This window comes from Lissotriton vulgaris, unplaced genomic scaffold (assembly GCF_964263255.1).
Source record: "Lissotriton vulgaris unplaced genomic scaffold, aLisVul1.2 SCAFFOLD_3018, whole genome shotgun sequence".
NCBI lineage: Eukaryota > Metazoa > Chordata > Amphibia > Caudata > Salamandridae > Lissotriton > Lissotriton vulgaris.
The window spans coordinates 218,952-240,131 of record NW_028243156.1 but is presented as its reverse complement, the minus strand read 5'-3'; the positions used below and the strand labels follow the sequence as shown (position 1 = coordinate 240,131).

Here is a 21,180-nt window from a genome sequence, read left to right as displayed (position 1 = left end):
TTACGAAAGTACCATGACTCCGCAATGCCATTATAACGCATGGCATTACATTTTATATGCTTTTACCACGCATACATTTACAACGAAATTCGTTGTAAATGCAAGAATGGTAAAAGCATGTTTTTTTTTAATGTTTGGATAAGGTAAGTATGGGTATAGGGGTATATGTTTTGGGGTACTGAGGTCTATGTTTTGGGGTGTTTGGGTATTTTAAGGGTTCAGATATAATTTTGGGTTATGGGGTACAGGGGTAGTTTTAGGGTTTAGGGATAGGTATGGGTTTTGGGGTACAGGAGTATTTTTAGGGTTCAGGGCTAGGTTTGGGTTTTGTGGTATAGGGGTATTTTTAGGGATCAGGGGTAGGTTTGGGTTTTGGGGTACAGGGGTATTAAGGGTTCAGGGCTAGGTTTGGGTTTTGGGGTACAGGGGTATTTTTAGGGTTCAGGGCTAGGTTTGGGTTTTGGGGTACAGGGGTATTTTAGGGTTCAGGGGTAGGTTTGGGGGTACATGGTTATTTTTAGGGTTCAGGGCTAGGTTTGAGCTTTGGGGTACATGGGTATTTTTAGGGTTCAGGGGTAGGTATGGGTTTTGTGGTACAGGGGTATTTTAAGGGTTCAGGGCTAAGTTTGGGTTTTGGGGTACAGGGGTATTTTTAGGGTTCAGGAGTATGTTTGGGTTTTCTGGTACAGGGGTATTTTAAGGGTTCAGGGCTAGGTTTGGGTTTTGGGGTACAGGGGTATTTTAGGGTTCAGGGGTCGGTTTGGGTTTTGGGTACAGTGGTATTTTTAGGGTTTAGGGGTAGGATTGGGTTTGAGGTACAGGGGTATTTATAGGGTTCAGGGCTAGGTTTGGGTTTTGGGGTACAGGGGTATTTTTTAGGGTTTAGGGATAGGTTTGGGTTTTGGGGTACAGGGTATATTTTTAGGGTTAAGATGGGTTAGTGTTTAAGGGTGTTGGGGTATTTTAAGGAGTAAGGGTGGGTTATGATAATGGGGTGCAGGGGTATTTAAAGGGAGCAGGGTGGGATTAGCACACAATATGAGACATGGCATGAAGGGCGGAACGTACCACACGCCCCCAGCGTTTGTCACGCCATAGCACACGCCCACAGCACAACGCAGACACGCCCACAAGGGACTACTTTGCTGGCGCGGTTCTTTTACCCTTTAAATGTATATGGTGGGCGTCTGCATAGCCTATGTCCTTCTGCTGCAACTGCCCTTTCCAACGCTGTATTGGGTGTTGTGATTGGTGCTGTGGTTCCTGAGATTATCCGCCTCAAAGGTTTGGGCTCTCTCTTTATTATATTAGTATGGATAGACACTATTTAACTTTTGGCGTTGTTCTGGCAGAGCAAACCCATGTCTATAATGCGATCTAGTTGTGTTGTGAACACCTACAAAGTTCATTCTTAGAAGTGGCCCAGCTGGGGTAGGTCACTTTGCGATTTGGGAGGCTTGAATCATACACAAACGCAAGCACAGTTTATTGTGGCACATAGGCACACCTGCTGACAAACCTGTTATTAAATAAAAGAATGTCAGTGCCCCCACGCCATGGGTATGCGCATGAGCCGGACTTCAGGATCTCAGCAGTGCCACCACACGTTTGGGCAATCGTTAGGTAATTTAAACTGGAGACTTTTCCACCCTGGCCAAATCCCCCACGGGAAGCAGGTATGGGCGAGGTGCCTCGGTAATGGCGGACCACGTCTTTTCAGCAGGTACTATTTCGACCAGTGGTCCCATTACGGGTCATGGTAGCATATACCATTCAAAATGCATGTTCACCACCATCCTCCAAATTCAGAGTGCGAACCGGCTCTCGCACCATCTTTTCCGTTTAGGAGGCTGGCTTCATGCAAAGCTAAGGTTAAACTCTGCCCACGCTTTTCAGACTAAACTGTGCGCCAGCCACGTTTTTCAGGTAACTATTATATGGTTCCAGATGCCAGCCTATTTTCGGACAAGGGTTCATCTGTGCTGATGGTTGCCATTTGCCAAACACTCGGACTGTATGTTTCTTGAACTTAATGAAATAAACAGTTGTTATGTTGTGGAATAAGTGCATTGAATTTTCGCTCGACTGCAGTTCTCTTCAGTCCGCTGTGATCGGGCCAGTCCCTTAGAATAGGGCCTGTTCTTTGAACCTACGGTGAGCAAATTGATTCCGGCCTCAACCTAGAAGGACTACAACCCCTTCAAGAGAACAATGTTTTAAGGAGCTACTTCACTTCTAAGCTCTTGCTTTATGCTTTAACTACTATTACATATTGGCATCATAGTAGATCCTCTATTAATCCCCTACTTACTTTGTTCCTATATGTTTCTGTTTTTCTTTGCAAATAAAAAATGTTTATGTAATGTGTAAGTAGTTTGATTTTGTGGTAGCTCGATTTGTCATTGTATGTCAGTTTATTCTATATTTGTAAATAAATGCATATACTTTTTGGCTTTGGGTGTGACTTACCAGGTCTATGGGCTTAGTATTGCCTTAAAATCGTGGCAATGTGTTATTGTGAACTGCAGCTAACTGGGTTGTGCAATTTCCTTTGATCTAGATTTTAAAATGCATCAGTCAGCTCGAGTTGGCGCAGTTGATAGGCACTGGCGTAAAACCACGGTACATTTCTGGAACGGTGCGGGGAAGAGAAGGTTCTTTTTCTGGAACAAAGGACCAGGCTCCTGACGAATTTGTGGGCCTAGGACTAGGTGAGTAGTTATCATTGTACCTACTGGCTACCATGCGTGAGTCTTCATACAAGCTTGTGTGCAGCCAGCGTACTTGTGTATTACTAGTACGGTGTGCTTTACTTTGTTCTTGATTTTTAGCATTTATGTAGTGCATCATCAGCCATTACCATGGCATTGCAGCACTTACAGTAGCCCTGGCATGGCCTTCTAATCAGTTTTGAAGTTTCCAACGCTGACAGGATTGTGAATAGAGCAGTGTGCTGTCTGCAAGGGTAATAAAATGTAAAGGGCATTTGTTATGTGAGTCAGTTAGTCTTAGGACGTCTTTAGGAGGACCCAGATCTTTGGTATGGTTATATCCCACCGTGAACTACCCATACTGTTGCTTTATGGTAATTGCCAATGGTGGTGTTGCAACTGTTGTTGGCTGAATTGAATAGGGAATTATCTTGCAAATCTATCTTTGTGCACCTATCTTCACAGGTTTTTCGCTCACTCTGGACAACTTTCTACAGATAGTAAAATTTGATAAGGGAAAACCAAAAGGTTGAGGTTTTTTTGCATAACTCCTAATCTCGATTCGGGTGGAAACAAGTCAGGATTATAACTAAACATTTTGTTCTACTGGTATGGAATTATATTTTTAGAGGTTAGATTGAGTTTTTCAATAAATAAATACAATTTAAAAAATATTTTTGGGGATCCAATATGCATTCCTTGTTGTAAAACCTGTATGCTGATGTGAACTTTGCCTCTGAATTTTCGAGGATTGCACCGACAGGTAAAATAGATAAGTATATTTACCAGCAGGTGTTCCTTAATCTCTGATTTGACGCTTGTACAAGGTGCATAATGCAGCTGCTCAATTCTTGCTGAAACTGGGCCTCTGACTATATATATATCATGAGCTCTTTGTTTCTTAAACATGAAAGGTGACAGAAAAGATAGTTTTTAAATCCTTATGCATTGTTCAATAACAAATTTGTAGCTACAGTTTTCATGTGCATAGACCACATCCAAACTCTGTCTCAACTCATCTGACCAGTACCACCAAGGCTGGTTTGAGACTCTGCACCCTGATTAACAACAATTCACACGCTGTTTTGGTCCATCTTTGACTCCACAAGCAGCAATCTGGTGTCACTTCTTCAAAGAGCCCACACTAAACACTCTACTGCAGTGTGCCTTATTCACGAGAATGTGAACTTAGCCAGAAGAAAACGGGGGAGGTAGATCATTTTTAAAATGGCCAAGTGGCCTATGAGGAATAGAAGAAGTGAGGACCCATGCTTTGACATCAGTCTTCAGATTGTCCAGCAATGGTTGGACGTTCATGGATCATGCCACTGCGGCATTCGCAATTACATATACGCCCGGGTATTTAAAGCATTGTGAAACTACTGGTATATTTGGGGCCCATCGCTGACTTTGGGGGTAGTAGGGTATCAGGAAGAGAGAGGATTTATTCAGGTTAATAGAGAGGCCGGACATTTCTCCAAAGATTGGAAGGATCTGTAGTGCCTGTGGGCTGAGTGTTCAGGATAGGTCAGGAAAATTATTGCCTTGTCTGCATACAGGGCAACTCTTGCCTGAGAGCCCTGGCCCCCACTCGAACCCTGTCATCTGTGTATCAATTTGGAGCCACTCCGCTAGTGGTTCTGTGGCAATGGTGAATAACAATGGAGATAGTGGGTAACCTTGTCGCTTACCTCGCTCTATGGGGAATGGCACAGATATTTCAGCCCCTATCCTGACATGTGCCATCACGTTGGTGTAGAGGAGTTTGCGGTAGGCGATGAATTTGGGTCCAAAGGTCAGATGCTGGAGGACAGGGAACAAATATCTCCAACCGGCTGAGTCAAAAGCTTTTTCAATGTCTGCCAGCAGTATGGCTGCTGGCTGCTTAAGTCTGTCTGCAGGTCAATACAATTTTTCGCCCATCTAATATGTGTAGAGTGGATCTCTTGGGCATATAGCCTGATTGATCTTGGTGAGTCAAAGAGGGGCTGGCCCAAATAAGCCAGTCAGCCAGCTTCTTGGCAATGATTTTGAACTTTGTTTAGGGCTCTCCACTATTTCGGCCTTGCGGAAGTCGGGGCAGCCAGTTGTTTTTAAGTGCTTTTTTCAGGACCTCATGAAGGAAATTCCCCTAGCCTGGGCATAAATAATTTGAAGAATTTGCTTGGATACCCGTTAGAGCCCTCTGCTTTTCCTGACTGTAGCCAGCTTAGAGCTGCAGCTAGTTCCTCCTACAAGAGGTCTCCCTCTAGGGATTCTCTTTCTGTGTCAGGGAGGATCTGAATGAGTAAGTCAAATACAAAATTATGTTTTAGAGTCTCTGAGCGATTGTCGCGGCGGGCTTATATTAGGCACAGTATTGGGCAAAGTGGTGGGCTATATGTTCGTCACCATTGATTTTCTGGCCTGTCGGATCAAGAGAATAAGTGATCAAAGCATGATGTGTGATGTTGGAGCAGAGGTAATGAAGTAGTTTCCTGGCCTTGTCTTACCATTGAAAGAGGCATGATTGCGAGCCTAGCCATACAATCCTGGCTTTTGCAAACAAAGTATATTGTAGTTGGACTTGGGCATGGGTAATGTCCCTGCGTAACGTTGGTTCTGGGTTGCCGTTATATTGCATTTTCAACAAGCATATTTGTGCCTCTGTATTGTGTAGTCTGCCACTTCCTGGTTTTTTCTTCTGTAGCTAATTAATTCCTCTAGGAGGGTCACCTTAAGGGCTTCCGATAATATATCTGAGAAATCCACATAGTGTTGATCATGGGTAAAGTAGGTATCAATCGTTTCATCTATGTGGGATGTGAGTTTAGTGTCGCAGAGGGACCATGTTGATAGTCTCCAGTGTAGAGGAGCTCTACGGCTGCCTGTCTGTAGTTGAAGTGTTATGGAGTAGTGATCAGAGAGGACTCGGGCCAAGATGTGTGCCTATGTTACTCTATGGTTCTGTCGTGTGACTCAATTGCGTAGTGTTTAGCAATCAGTAATACACAAGAAGAAAAGTTTTGTCAAGGTCAAATTAAAAAATAAATCAATATTTTAAGAATGGCCAACGAAGTCCATGCAGCTTAGGAAAAGCATGATTTTTTAATCCTGTTTTATCTGTATAATTATGTATCATTTTGCTTATGTGCTTTTATGATCATTGTTCTTTTAATGCACCGAATAAAGCTTCATGAAATGAAATGAATGGCCAACGAAACACACCAAAAACACTAAATCATTAGTTCAGAGACAGTATTTACTTTGTTTTGAGTAAAATATATGGCTGTCACATGAGCAATTTATAACACCAAATGGGTAAAGTGACTTCCGTGAACTAAGAACAATAAGGTGATATCATGGGTGAAAACTGTACACAACATATAAACCTAACAAAAAAAGTTCTATGAGATAATGGGTGTCTGTCCCTTCATATTTCTATAATCACAGTTTTCAATCAAGCCCTATGTTATTTTGTAGTGAGGAAACTGTTAGACATGGACAAAAAAAGCGTTGAAGTTTCAACCCAGAGGTATGTGCAGTTCAACATGCATCACAGTGGGTCTTCCTCAGGGTGAAGACACTGATGTGGACAGTCAGATCTAACTGTGGCATAAATCACACAGCAGAGCTTCTGAAAATGTTAGCGAAGGATTGCATCTTGGGCAACCATAGGACTAGGAGGGACCCCCAGTGACGGCTTCTGGGCCAGGCCCTGTGGGCCCTTCCAATGATTAAGCAGGTAGAGAGGATTCTGCCAGCAAGATGCAGTGCATCCATTGGTCTAAGAATTTTTCAGGTGAGGCAGCCCTCGAGCCCTCAGGAACCCTAGAAAACAAAGACTGCTCCTGCAAGCCCTCTGCCCCGCTTTCTCCACGTGAGCATCCAGTTAATTGAAGACTGTGGTGAGCCGCAAGATTGTGCTTTGCATATCTGTCACTGAGTCTTCCACTCAAGAGACTCTAACCTCAGCTTCCGCTGTTCTGTCGACTGCCGAGCATAGATCTTGTCCGATCAGCATTGCATCAATGCCAGCCGCTCCAATTTTAGCTTCCAATGCATTGTTGGATTTGTTAATGGCCACGCGGATCTGGTCAGTGTCCGAGCTAGTGCCATCAGGACCAGCACCGTCCTCGGATGTAGTGTCCAACGCCTTTGTGGCAGCGAAGGCAAATTTATTCAATGTGCCTTCTTTATTATGTTGGTGCAGTTTGTCTTTGGCCATGTTGATAGAGAGCCTAGGGGTTTCAAGGCATCTGTCTTTCAAAGGACTATCTCCGCCTGTATATGTCCCCACTTCTTTTTATGGCTGACGTGGTGCATGCCGGGTAGTGAAGATCTTCCTGCAGTATGGCAGTCAGCCGTATCCCTGCCTCCTCACCCAGGCCAACAGGAAGTGTCACCACAGACCTCGGGCCTCTCTGCTGTAGTGGAGTGCTGAAATGAGGTTGGGTTCAGCCAGGGATGCCGATGTGCATCAGCCGACTGCTGCCCCCCACCTGTTGGCATGCTAGAGCCAAGCCCAGGTTACCATGCTTCAGTTTGGCAACAGGCTTGGTCTCTTCAGCCTCAGTTCCAGGGCACGCGTGACCTCCCAAAACCAGTCTCGAGTCAGTCACCCCCAGACAGCTCCCAGGGCTTTTTTAGTATGTGAAGTAGGGGTGGGTGGAATTTGCATAGTCGCGCTACGCAAAGCTCCGCAAAATGGTACAGAATCTCAGTGAGCACGCAAAAGTTCCACGAACATGCGGAATTGCTTGTTCTGCCCGTTCGTGATGCTCTTTTCCTGTTCACGAACGCTGTTTGTGTGCTTGGGGAGAAATGTCTTGCGAACACGGATTTTGAAAGCACAAACAAGCAAAAAAATTCAGCGAAGCCGCGGATCGCTAAATTATTGGCAATTCTGCGTTATTCGCCGAATGCAAAATTATCCAAATTCCACAAGCGGAACAGAATTTACCGCCCAAGGCTAATCTGAAGCTCAAACAGCCTTCTCCTGGTTCCACCAAATTCAAGAAAGAGAAATTACGCACCTGCTCCTTATACGGAAATGCCCCCAGAATCTGGAATGCTCTTCCACAAGACGTATGTGAAAATCAGTCTCTACCTCATTCAAGACGAATCTGAAACTCCTACTCATGAAAAAATATTTAAGCACACCCTCCTAAAGTTTTTGACAGGTCCTGCTGCCACTCACTGCCACTCACAAAGTTAAGTCTGGCCTCAGAACCATTCTCTTGGGGAAAACCCTTATTCCTCCACAAAGAGTTCTGTAGCTACCCGTGTAATGTCTCACCCATTCAGTTGTATTACACGGCGCAGCTCACTATCAACTATTGGTCTTTTCTATATCTACTTATTCCCCGGGTGGCCTGTGCAATTGTATCTATGCTTCGTTAAATATTATTTACATATATAGATACTATGTGTTCTACCTCAGCAATAGTTCGGATAAGGTTCCTAATGCCTTCTTATTCTTTGTTTTCGCATGCCACTGCAGAATGTTAATCATTGGCCTTATGTTTGTTTACTTACTCCACATGTAACTCAATGCAAATGTTTCTAAGTATTGTTAAATCTTTATATATCTATTTATGCTGTTGCTACCTCAAGAATGTATCAGGCACTGACCCTCATACATTCATTTATTTTTCTTGCGTACTGCCTCTGTGTCAAGTTTAACCAAATTAGTACTGATACTACACGCTATGAAAACAATTTCATAAACTGTCTCTACCTCAGAAATGCCTGGACATTTCACCTAAGTACCGCCAGGATGTCTTTATGCCTCTCCCAATAGGTGCCGCTACTATGCACTTCTAAAAACCAACTAGACAGTCATTAACTGTGTCTATCTCAGAAGTGTATTGCTACTGATCCTTAGACCTTCTTATGTATTATCTTTGTACTGCTATTTTGATGACAAAAGGCCGCGCAGAGCTGATTTAGTTTGCAACTGCCATCTTAGATGGTCAAACCACGCCCCCCCCCAATGTTCACACTTCTGTACGCTGGAGTTCCCAAGAAGTCTCCCTCACTCTGAGATGCATTCTGCCTTGAGAGTAGCACAGGACTTCTGTATGCTTTCCCATGTTACATCTCCTGCCCGAGCGCTGAAGATCTGGACTCAAGTCATTCTAGTGGCTCCAGATTGAGCTAGAAGTATGTGTTAACTAGAACATTTGGTCATTAGCATCTGTTCTCCATTAGGCCGCAGCGGCTTGAGACTCTTCTGTTGCAGTAGCAGAGCAGGGTCCTGCACCTGAAACCAGTCAATCTATACCTCCTTGTGTGGAGATTGAGGGATGGCAATCGAATGCATATGATCTACCGCCCGAGCCCCCCCAGTAGTGACTTGATGCATTACCTATAACACGGACCCGTTGTAGCCCAAGCTATCGTTTGTGTTACTGTTAGTTTCGTCTTTGGCCCAAGAAGGTCTTGCAGGCTGTCACCTTTCAGACTTTTTTCTCTCAGCACCCACAAAACGCGGCTTTGTGAGGAATAGAACAACACAAAATGCATAAGTATTTAAGGGACAAATTCCAGTACAGATATGACAGCCATTTTTCTTTGAAGCACTATAATATGTTTTTTAGCCTTTATTCAGTACTCGGAAAAAATAAACCTTACCGAATTTGGCAAAATGATTTGCCATTGTTGAGGTGAAAATACAAATCAATTTGAAAAGCATGTTGTTTTCCTATAGTGTTTTACATGCATATTTTAACTCAATGTTCTTTTTTCTTTTCTTTTTGTAATGATGTGGAAGTTGGTGGAAACATGGACTGGAAGCAAATAGCAAGTATTCAAGAATCCATCGGGGAAACAAGTTCACAGAGCGTTGTTGTGGCTGTCGATAGGTAAAGTCATGTTATTTTTCTTAGAACATTTTGTCAACAATTTTCAAAACCATATTACCAAATAGCAATTATAAATAACAAAGTGTAGAAATTACATCTTGTTGTGTATTGTTACAGATAAAAGATGCACAATTTGCTACCTTCCTGTACTGTTGCAACAAAGCGTATCAATGATAATTGTACTTAAAAGTGATAAAGGTATAAACGTAACTTTTCTTTTTAGTTATTGGTGCATACCTTATACTTTCTCTTTAAATATTTGTCACCATCATTACCTAGTCTAAATTCAGTTTAAATCTAATCATTGTGTAGCGTGCTTGAGTTTGAACTTATAATTCTAAGACAGTAAGTAAAATGCTGGATTGCTTTGAGTATAGTAATAACTAGCCTAAATAGGAGAGAATGTAATCTGAGATCAAATCAAATTCTATTTTTGCAAGAGTCAGAGTTAGACAAGGCTAGCACATTGACGATGTTCTGCTTTGCTGCTGCTCCAGGTTCAGCTACATTCAAATATCCTATAGTGTGACTCTTAAATTTCACCATAATTCAAAATTATTAGTGGTGTTAGATATGATAATGCAAAAGAAGTTGCCTAGAGAGAATCAAGTAACGTATCATAATACATTTTCTTGGTAATAAAGTGTCAATCTTGGCATTTTAAATTCCTCAAGAAATTTCTATACTTTAATGCCAGGAAGACTGTACTCATTACGTTGAGAGTAAATTATTGTAACAGCTTGTATGCGGGCTGCGCAGATAGTCCAACATTCTGCAGGCAGAAAGGTGCTACAGCTTGCTAAACTGAGCTAACATCAGCATTAAAAGACTCGACTGGCTACCTGTACATAAAATCATCTTGGTTACAACACTGTTGCTCGTTTTAGGGCCTTAAAGGCCACAGACCCGATATATCTCACTGCCAGAATTAGCCACCACAAGACTCTGAGAACACTGAGATCTGCAAATGCAAATCTGCTGAAGCCTCCTTCCTTCAGACTAAAAACTAGAGGTGGAAAATCTTTCATGGTTATAGTCACCACAGCATGTAACCAATTACCAATGCATCTCCGATTTATAAACTTGTAAGATGCTTTTAAAAAGACTTTACTCTGAAGACTTGGCTCTTCCATGCCTCTGATGCTCTCTGTCATGCCCTCATTTAAATCGTCCCATTTGTGCTCTGGACAAGGTCTACACTACTGCTTATTAGACCACCAGGATGTGCATTTTCAGTACTTTATATCTTTATTCTGCTGTTTCTTAGCACTGAAATAATATGTGTTACCACTTCTCATTTCAAAACTATCCACTTTACTAACTTCTGACAGATGAAGGTCTAAGTGGGCCAATTAAGGATTTGAAGTTGTGAATTGCAGGTCCTTACTCGAAGTTAGTGTCTCCACTGCGGTTCTCTATCATTGAATCTTAATTAATATTCCTAAATAGTCCGTATATTTCCTCATGTGGAATCAAAAAAATATTTACAAAACAGAGGAATAGTTGTCTTCAATTTAGACAAAATGCTTGTGTGGAGGAAGCATTTTATTGTAATAATACATTTGTCATACATTTCAAAAGTATAATAGTGAAATATAAATGGATTTTTCACAAATATAAATGCCTTGATTCCTACAAGTTTTAATTTTCCTGTTTTCTAAAAAGAGAGCAAAAGAAAGACTACTGTTTCCATGGTCAGGCATCCTCTCATCGAGGAATAACTGCATTGTCACTTTGAGATGCCCTTAAATCTCAACAATCCCAGTATGCAGCACAGACTGAGGATTTGCATCTCATTAATTTTTTTCTGTCATTGTTAGAACCCTTGAACTAAGGATGTTAACTTTCATTTGGGTTCTCATAACATTGTGTTTGTGACTTAAATTTAGTTTTCAGTCTTTTACCACATTCTAGTTCTCGAAATGATTGTTCGAGGAATGTGTGGCTGGACATACACTTACTTAGCATTAGTCCGCCTTCAAGAGTTGGGTACAGATGATTGCAAGTTATTATTGTTCCAAGAAGTTTTTTCGAGTCACGAGGCTGTGTGACTCCTCCTCTCTGTGGTACTGCTCATGGGCATCAACTCCATTGTTTGATTGTTTTTTTTCCGCCGATGGGTTTGGATGTACTGTCTCGCGCTCCGGTTCGAGATCGTCTCGGGTTCCCTTTGGTTCACCTGCAGATTCCGTAATTCTACTGTATTGTCTTGTTCCTGTAGTTCTACATTCATCTCGAGCAAAGAAACAATCTGGTTTGTCGAATCTCTCTACTTGCCTCGACGGCCTTCAGGCCACACCCGGCTGAGCCTTTTCCCATTGATCAGCTCTAACTGAAAATGAGCTGCTGATGGAACAAATTCCGTTCGGCTTCTGTCCGAACTGCTATTCAAAATACCCCCACCCGACCAACAATCGGTCTCTAACTTATGCCTCTCACCAGATCATCGAGAAGATACCTGTGAGGCCTACAAGTCATTTCGGTCTAAAAAGACCCTTTGGGACAGACGTGTGCTGCGTCTAGAAATGCAGCCAAGAGACTACACACCAGATATCTTCGGCCAATTGGAAGGAGGAAGAAGAGACGTCGGCAGTCATGGTGGAGTCTATCTCGATACAAAACTCCAGCTCCAAGTTGAACACCGAACAAAATATAGTTCACCTGGAGTCTTCCGAAAGATTGTTAGACCGTGAGTACACTTGCCCCCAATCCGATGCTCAAGATATCAGCTCCAAACTGTAAAACTGATCACGATCTACCACTGCAGAAAAGCCATGGCAAGCACCGACCTATTGATTCGGATGCCTTGGGCTTGGCACCGAAACATTGGCCTACAGCAGGTGCCTTCACTTAAAAATAAGCCTTGGAACCGATGCATTGAACCATAGCCTCGGTACAATAAAACAAATAAAACAGCTCTTCGGGTCCGACCACTTTGGCACCGAAAGCAAAACAGTGCAGGCACCAAATTGTTATAAATTCAGACCCAAAAAACCACCCGAGCCCATCCTTGAGATTATGCACGAGCGTCTCGATCCCAGGCAAAAGACATTAGAAATTCAGCCCTGTACAAAGAAAAGTGTTCTACAACCGGCAACGCCTCTACCATCTAAAAGACGACTTTCTTTCGATGACTCCATTAATCCTCCTATTCAGCCTGGTCAAAAGAACAAAATGAACATGGACACTAGCCCTTTACATGTACCTATTCCTCCAACTCCGTCATTACCACTCCCTACCCCCTAGTGGAGAAGTGTGGCTCGCTGGTTAGAGGAGGCAGACCTGGAAGCAGAGGTCAGCCCGGGACCAGGGTTCAATTCCCGACTCGGTGGGGTCTTGAGTCCTAAAATGTCCATGGACTCCACAATTCTCGCTCCGGTGCCTAATCGATTCACGGGTTCACACTCTGCGACTCTGGGCAATAGCTTGCTTAATCTCCACAACGGCCCCTCGCGGCAGGATGCCTGGCTTTCACCTTGCGGATACCCTGCCGGTGTTATCTCACAGGGAATACCAGGACGGGTTCCCTAAGCAAGCGCTTAGAAACCGCTCGGTGATTTGCGCTATATAAATTCCTGTACCTCCACTCCTCCACCTGCTTCACCACAACAGTCTGAGGAGGGCAACATAACACCTCACACACTTTCCCCCGTCAGGAAAGCTACTGATATAGGAGAGGACACACATCCTAGGGATCCATGGAATGCCTATGACATAGACCCACAGGGGAATACAGACCCAAACCTCTTACCCACACGCCCATCCCCACCAAATGTTGCTTCAGCTTACCAAGATTTAATAGCCAGAGCTGCAGCATACCCCCAGGTGCCCTTACACAAGAACTCTATCAAGGATGACTTCCTCTTTTAGACCCTTGCGACTGCACAATGAGGCTCTCAATAGGGAATTCTACATCACACTGATGATGTCTTGAAAGATTCAATGAGAACACAAATTATAACACCAAGGGTCGACATGAAAATTCAAGGAAGCTCCAGCTGAACCCATTTTTCATTAGAGATCAGTTAACCCCTGACTCAATATTGGTGACCAATACAAGGAAAAGAGATATCTCCCAGATAACAGGGGATGCACTTCCCGCAGACAAAGAATCAAAACTAATTGACACATCTCAAAAACGGGTTGCTGCCCAATCTGCTAATCATTGGCGACTTGCCAAGCCTTGTTAGCACGCTATGACAGGGCACATTGGGGCGAAATGAAGGGGCTCTTCCAGCATCTCCCAGAGGAGTATAAAAAGCAGAGGTATGAATTAGTTAACAAAGGTAAACTAAACACTCTTGGCTCCGTGTCTCTAGGTTTAAAATCGAGGTCCAGCAAGCGGTCCTCAATCTCCTTTTTGCCAAAGGGTATCCTTTTGGCCCTCAAGTAGATGCAGTCCTGAAATAAATGAAAAAGGGCACCAATGTCGCAAAATCTATTGGTGCTCTCCAATCTCCCTCCTTTTGTGGTTTTTTTAATCGCTCCAACTTCAAAAAGAATGCCTGATCTGCATCAACAGGCACCTCAGGGACTTCATATAAAAACCAAGGTCAAACATCAACCTCTAGAGGCTTCCACAGGGGTACTTAAAGAGGAACTGATTTCAAAGGCAGCAGACAAGGAACTGCTACCCAGACCGCAAACACTACCTCCAACCAATTACTCCCTCAAAATTCCCCTCCCCCCCCCCCCCCCCTCACTATCTAGCACCTGTCCGGGAACGTCTACAACAATTCTTCCCTGATCAGCAATCCATTAGTACAGATCAGTGAGTGTTGGACATTATCCAACATGGTTACTGACTGGAGCTCATCACAACAATTCCACCCCGCAAGCACAAACTTTCCAAACGAACACCAAGCTCTGCTCAAACAAGAGATAACAGCTCTCATACTCAAAGGAACCATAGAGCTAGTCCAACCTCAACATCAAGGAACATGAGTTTATTCACTATACTTTCTCACTCCCAAAAAATACGGCTCACTTCGACCCATTCTTGACCTCAGGCCCCTAAATCACTACATTCTATTGGAACACTTCCACATGGTCACCCTTAAGAAAGTAATAGCACCACTACAAAAAGGCAACTTCCTGTCTGCATTAGACCTTAAGGATGCCTACTTTCATATACCCATCCATCCTGCTCATCACAAATGCCTACGGTTTGTCTTCCAGGAACAACACTATCAATTCATATTGCTTCCTTTCGTAGTCACCACTGCCCAACAGGTATTCACAAAATGCGTAGCAGTGATAGTAACACATCTGCACAGAGAAAACATTCAGGTATTTCTTTGCTTGGACAATTTGATTATAAAAGCCAACAGCTCCCACGCTTTCAACCAACATCCACAAAACATTAACCCCACTACATTTTCTAGAGTTTACCATCAACGTACAAAAATTGCACCTCCAACCATTACAGATTCGACCTTCTTTAGGGGCCATACTAAATGCGCACTTGGGAATAGCATAACCAGATATAGCCAGAATATGTATAATTCAAACACTAGCCCAGCAGTTTGAAATCGGGCTTCAAATCACAACTAGGACAGTCAAGCGCCTTATAGGCACAATGGCATCCTGCATCGCAATAGTCCCACATGCCCTCCTACAAATGAGACCGATACAAGAAGGTCTCTCACATCAGTGGAATCAGTCACAGGGTCAACTACACAATCAAGTGTTGATAGACAGCCTCCCACATCACTCTTTGCAGTGGTGGAACTCACAAAACCTGGCCAAGCGGTGGCCGGTTCTAGACCCAGTTCCCCTGGCCATTCTTACAGCGGATGCTTCTCTGACAGGTTGGGGAGCTCACTTTCAAAATCTTTCGATTCATTGGGTATGGGATCCTAAACACCATGGTCTCCATATCAATTACCTAGAGTTTCAAGCTGTTCACCTAGCATTGAAAGCGTTCCTAGCTCACCTAATAAACAATGTTGTACTGATCAAGACAGACAACATGATAACCGTGTACTATCTACAGAAACCGGGGGGACCCACTCTACATTCATCCCGCTTAGCCCAGAACATCTGCCGCTCGAGTTCCCGGTCCGTGAGGAGGTCGAGGGACCGGTCGCGGGGTCGGAGTTGTCATAGCTCCGGGAGTCATCACCAGTCTTCGGGCTCGAAGTCCTCAGGTAAGAGGCACAAGAAGTCGAAGAGGCGTCATCGCTCTTCTGTCTCCCCCGACGCTTGCGCGACGCGGCCGTGGGTTCGGGCGGCACCGCCCCCGCGGCTCCGCCGGAGCCGCAGGTGTTGCGGCCTGCTCCATACCTTTCGGTCCCTGGGCAGAACGCGACGCCGGAGGAGATCGACACCTTCCTTATGGCCATGAGGTCGCTCGCTACTCCGTCGGGTGCCTTCAAGCCCAGCGGCCCCGACTGGGTCCACCAGCGGGCCGGGTGCTTCGGCCTCGGCGTCGTCGGGTACTTCGGCCCCGGCGCCGTAGGCGACTTTGGTCCCGCCGCCGCAGGGCCCGCTTGATCCGGTTCCGGATCCGGGTCGTCGCTGGTCGACCTTACGACCTTGCCGGCGCCGGCCCCCAGGGTGTCGCCTCCGGCGCCGTCCCAGGACCATGTCGTCCCTGGTCCTACCCTAGATTCGGGTCCAGCGTCGGAGCGGCGCCGCTCGGCGCCGCTTTCGACGCCGATGGGAGATTTCTAATTCTATGACCCGGCCCCATCCTTTGACCCTGAGTATCAGGAGATGGGTGGCCAGGAGGATTGGGAGGGATCCGAGGACCCTCTGGCACGTGAGTGCCAGTCTTCTCAGGACTGGACAGATGAGCTTGGGGAGGCCAGTGATCTGGACACTTCGCCCGACACTGGTTTTGTCTCCCCTCCTACCGTGGCTACGGAGGTGGGGGATGCCTATAGTGTGGTGCTGACACGGACTGCCAAGGCCTTGGACCTTGAGCTCCCCGTCGCGGCCGTGAGGACTAACCTCCTCACCGAGGTCCTTAAACCGCAGGCAAGCTCGGCCGAGCCTCTGCTGCCTTTTAATGAGGCCTTGTCAGACGTTCTTCTGGGCACTTGGTCCAAGCCCGCTACAGGTCCGCCTGTAGATAGGAACGTGACCAGGTACCAGCGCCCAGCTCCGGGCGACCCTTTCTTCCTGTCCACCACCCCACCCTCGAGAGCCTGGTCATCCAGGCCTCTGACTCCCAGACCGCATTCCCGACGGCTCCCCCCGATCGGGAATCCAAGAGGTATGAGCAATACGGGAAAAAGGTATTCTCTTCCCTGAGTTTGAGGTTGCGGTCAGTCAATACCGCGTGCCTCTTGGGCCATTACACCCACTCTCTGTGGGACACGGTCGCGGACGTGCTGACACAATGTCCGGGGGGGGGGGTCGGACTAAACTCACCCAAGCCTTTGCGGAGGGTCGAGATGCAGCACGGTATTCCAGTCGGTGTGGGCTAGATACCACGGACTCACTGGGCAGAGCGATGGCAACGACGGTGGTGATTCGTCGCCACGCCTGGTTGAGGTCCGCCAATTTTTCGGGTGATGTCCAAAACACCCTTATGGACATGCCGTTTGATGGCCGTCGCCTCTTTGGCAGACCATGCGCTTGAGCGTTATAAGGACTCCATGGCTACGGCCAAGTCCTTGGGCCTCTCGGCCCGTGCCAGCAAACAGCTGCTTTTCGCTCCTTTCGTGGCCAAGGAAGGGGTGCCCCCACACGTCCTGCCAGCCACGGGCCGCAGACTACCATCCAGAGCAGTGGCGGACATGGAAACCGCCGTGGCGGCGGTCGGGGACAACGGCGAGGCCAGTCCACACCTGCCCCTGCAGCATCCGCCTCCAAACCCCCTAGTCCGAGCTTTCAGGCCCATGTGACGCCAGTGGGGGGCAGGGTTCACCATCACCACCTCCACTGGCGCACTGTCACATCGGACAGGTGGCTACTCCCTCCCCTTCGAGGCGACCCCTCCAGCCATGCCACCGCAGTACCTCCGCGTTACGGGGGATCACTTGAGTCTTCTACAAGAGGAAGTTACGGCTCTCTTGGCCAATGGGGCCATTAAGCGCGTTCCTGGGCCAGAAGTAGGGGGTGGTTGTTACTCCCACTACTTCCTGGTACCCAAGATGGGCAAAGGGGGCCTACGCCCTATCTTGGACCTGCAGAACATCAGCGGCTTCCTCCGGAAGGAGAAGTTCAAGATGCTGACACTGGCTCAGGTCTTAGCTGCCGTGGACCCGGGAGACTAGTTGGTAGCGTTGGACTTGCAGGCGCTTATTTTCATATCCCCGTCCTGCCAGCCCACCGGCGTTACCTGCGGTTCACGGTAGGCCACAAGCACTTTCAGTTTACCGTGCTCCCCTTCGGCCTTACTAGTGCCCCACGCGTGTTCACGAAAGTGATTGCGGTGGTCGCAGCTCATCTACGCAGGTTAGGGGTTTCAGTCTTCCCCTACCTCGACGACTGGTTGTTGAAGGCGGGCTCGCCCAAGACAGTCGTCAGCCACCTCCAGCCTACGGCCGACCTCCTGCACCTGCTGGGTTTCTCCATCAATGTGCCAAAGTCACACCTGTGTCCCTCTCAGACGCTCCTCTTCATCAGAGCGGTTTTAGACTCGGTGCAGTTTCGGGTTTATGCTCCAGAACAGCGGGTTCGGGATATTCAGGCTCTGATTCCGATCTTTCAGCCGTTATCCCGAGTCTCAGTCAGGTTGATGCCGCGGCTTCTGGGGCAGATGTCCTCCTGCATCCTTCTGGTGCATCATGCCAGGTGGTTGATGCGGGCTCTGCATTGAGACCTGAAGTTTCAGTGGGCCCAGCATCAGGGCAACTTGTCCGACCATGTCTTGATCTCGGAGGGCACTGCAAGACAGTTGCAGTGGTGGCTCATGGACAGCGATTGGGTCAGCGGCAGATCCCTCTCCCTATCCCAAACGGAGCACGTAGTGGTGACGGACGCATCCCTCCAGGGCTGGGGGGGGCAATATGGGAGAGGCGGAGATCAGAGGCCTCTGGTCTCCGACGGAGTCCCGGCTCCACATCAACCTTCTGGAGCTGCGGGCGATCCAGCTTGCACTGAAGGCATTCCTCCCCTCTATCCGGGGGAGTGTAGTGCAGGTGTTCACGGACAACACCACCGCCATGTGGTACTGCAATAAACAGGGCGGGGTGGGGTCATGGACCCTATGCCAGGAGGCTCTGCGCCTCTGGCAGTGGCTGGAACATCAGGGCGTGACCCTGGTGGTTCAACACCTAGCAGGTTCCCTGAACGCCAGGGCGGACGAACTCAGCCGTCGGTGCATGATGGATCACGAATGGCGTCTGAACTCAGGCGTGGCGCACGGACTCTTTCAGCAGTGGGGAGAGCCTTTGTTAGATCTATTCGCCACAGAAGAGAACGCGCAATGTCATCAGTTCTGCGCGTTGGAATTTCCAAGGTGGCACTCGCTTTGAGACGCTTTTCGTTGCGAGTGGAGCTGCGGTCTGTTGTACGCCTTTCCGCCTATACCACTTCTGCCCAGAGTACTGAAGAAGATCAGACGCGACCGAGCCCAAGTTATCCTTGTGGCTCCGGACTGGGCACGAAGATACTGGTATCCCGAGCTACTCAGCATGTCTGTCAATCCCCAGATTCGTCTGCCTCTTCAGGAGGACCTTCTGTCTCAGCAGCAGGGGACGGTCCTCCACCCGAACCTGTCCAGTCTCCACCTCCATGCTTGGAGATTGAGTGGCGACAGTTGAGGCCATTTGACTTGCCTCCTGAGTTTGTAATGTGATTCTGGCAGCCAGGCGTCCCTCCACAAAGTCGGTATACGCCTGCAGGTGGAACAGATTTGTGGCATGGTGCACTGCAAAGGCTGTGGATCCACTCTCTGCCCCCCTTTCTGAGGTTCTCCTCTTCCTTCTTTCTCTTGCCCAGCAGGGCTCTGCTCTGGACACTATCGAGGGCTACCGTCCTGCCCTTTCTGCCTTCTTGAGGCTACCTGATCAGCCTTCTTTGTTCAAGTCCCCGATTGTAAATAGGTTCTTAAAGGGCATCACTCATATGTTTCCCCCTGTTACTTTCATGATGCCCCAGTGGGACTTGAACCTGGTTCTGACTTACCTGATGTGCGCTCCTTTTGAGCCGCTTCATAACTGTCCTCTCCATCTTCTTACGCTTAAGACTGCTTTCCTGGTTGCCATCACCTCTGCCAGGAGACTGAGTGAGCTCCAGGTTCTTTCATCGAAGCCTCCTTTCCTTTCTGTCCATCCGGACAAGGTTGTGTTGCGGACAAGACCCTCTTTCCTGCCCAAGGTAGTCACAGCCTTCCACATCGGGCAGTCCATCACCTTGCCCACCATCTTTCCGCCTCCGCATCCCTCTAAAGAGGAAGAGCGGCTCCACCGTCTGAACCCAAAACGTGCGCTCTCATACTATCTGGATCGCACACGCCTGTTCCGGGTAGATGACCAACTCTTTGTTGGTTACGTGGGCGCTAAGAAGGGGCGGGCGGTGCACAAACGGACCATCTCTCGGTGGGCCATCTTGCGCATCAAGGCATGCTACTCCTTGGCTAAAAAGGAGCCTCCTGTTTGGGCTGAGGGCCCATTCCACTCGGGCCACAGCGGCTGCTACTGCCCTGGGTCGGGGAGTTCCCTTGCAGGACATCTGTCAGGCAGCTACGTGGGCCTCGCTGCACACGTTTGCAAGACACTTCTGCCTGGACAGCCAAGTCCGGAGAGATGGCTTCTTTGGCCGTTCCGTTCTCCAGGACTTTCTGGTGTGATCATTGGTTTGCAGACCCACCACCGGGGTTGGTATTGGTGGGGTATCTATTCTAAGGTACGGAATCTAATACTAACCTGTTTCTTTCAGATGCACGAGTTACTTACCTTCGGTAACGATATATCTGTAAGAAACAGTAGTTAGTATTAGATTCCTTACCGCCCCACCCATCCTCCCCGTTCTGCGAACTAGGGCCCTAGTTTCATGGCACCAGTGTTGGTTTTTATCATGGCTCTGCATTTCTGGCGTGGAAAAGCTGTGTATAAGAACTGACTTCAGCGCGCAAGGGCAGCGTCTAAGTACTCCTGCGACGTCATCCCGACGCCGACGACGGACGCGGAGACGCAGACGGCGCCTACCGACGCGCAAGGGTACTGCTACGCAAAAGTTTCCGGATCCAGTCTGACGCCTGGGGATATTCTAAGGTAAGGAATCTAATACTAACTACTGTCTCTTACAGATATATCGTTACTGAAGGTAAGTAACTTGTGCATTAAGGTTACTGGGTAGCCACTGAAAAAATAACGCAACACAGATTTCCTGGCTGTACAAATGTTAGTTAATTTGTTGGTCCTATATATGCATGGGGATATTCTCCAGTCTCTTAGAGTGTGCCCAAGCAGGCACGTACCTGCGCAACATCTTATATCACGTGACACACGTGTCATTGGGGGAATCATGAGTAATATAGGTTATAGTTGTCCTGTGCAGGCATGCAGCAGTGTTTTTCAGATCTTGATGGATTTCCATCCCGATTGGCGCACACTGCAAAGGTGTTCCATCGCTAATCCTTTAGTTACTGGTCCCATCAGATACAGTAGACCGAGATTTTGTAGTGCCATTCAATTACCTTTTGTGTCATAAAATAAACAAATTCAGAT

The 21,180-nt window shown here is 47.1% G+C and overlaps 1 protein-coding gene across 1 annotated transcript in view; it reads left to right on the top strand.

Moving 5' to 3' along the window:
- Positions 1-21,180, top strand: part of LOC147668689 (brefeldin A-inhibited guanine nucleotide-exchange protein 1-like) — a gene marked incomplete at its 3' end in the record, with an annotated part of 274,357 nt that overhangs the window by 34,583 nt on the left and 218,594 nt on the right. The window contains exons 3-4 of the mRNA XM_086948511.1: positions 2,561-2,711; positions 9,466-9,556. Coding sequence (XP_086804637.1) covers positions 2,561-2,711; positions 9,466-9,556 — 242 coding nt within the window. The remainder of the gene's footprint in view (positions 1-2,560; positions 2,712-9,465; positions 9,557-21,180) is intronic.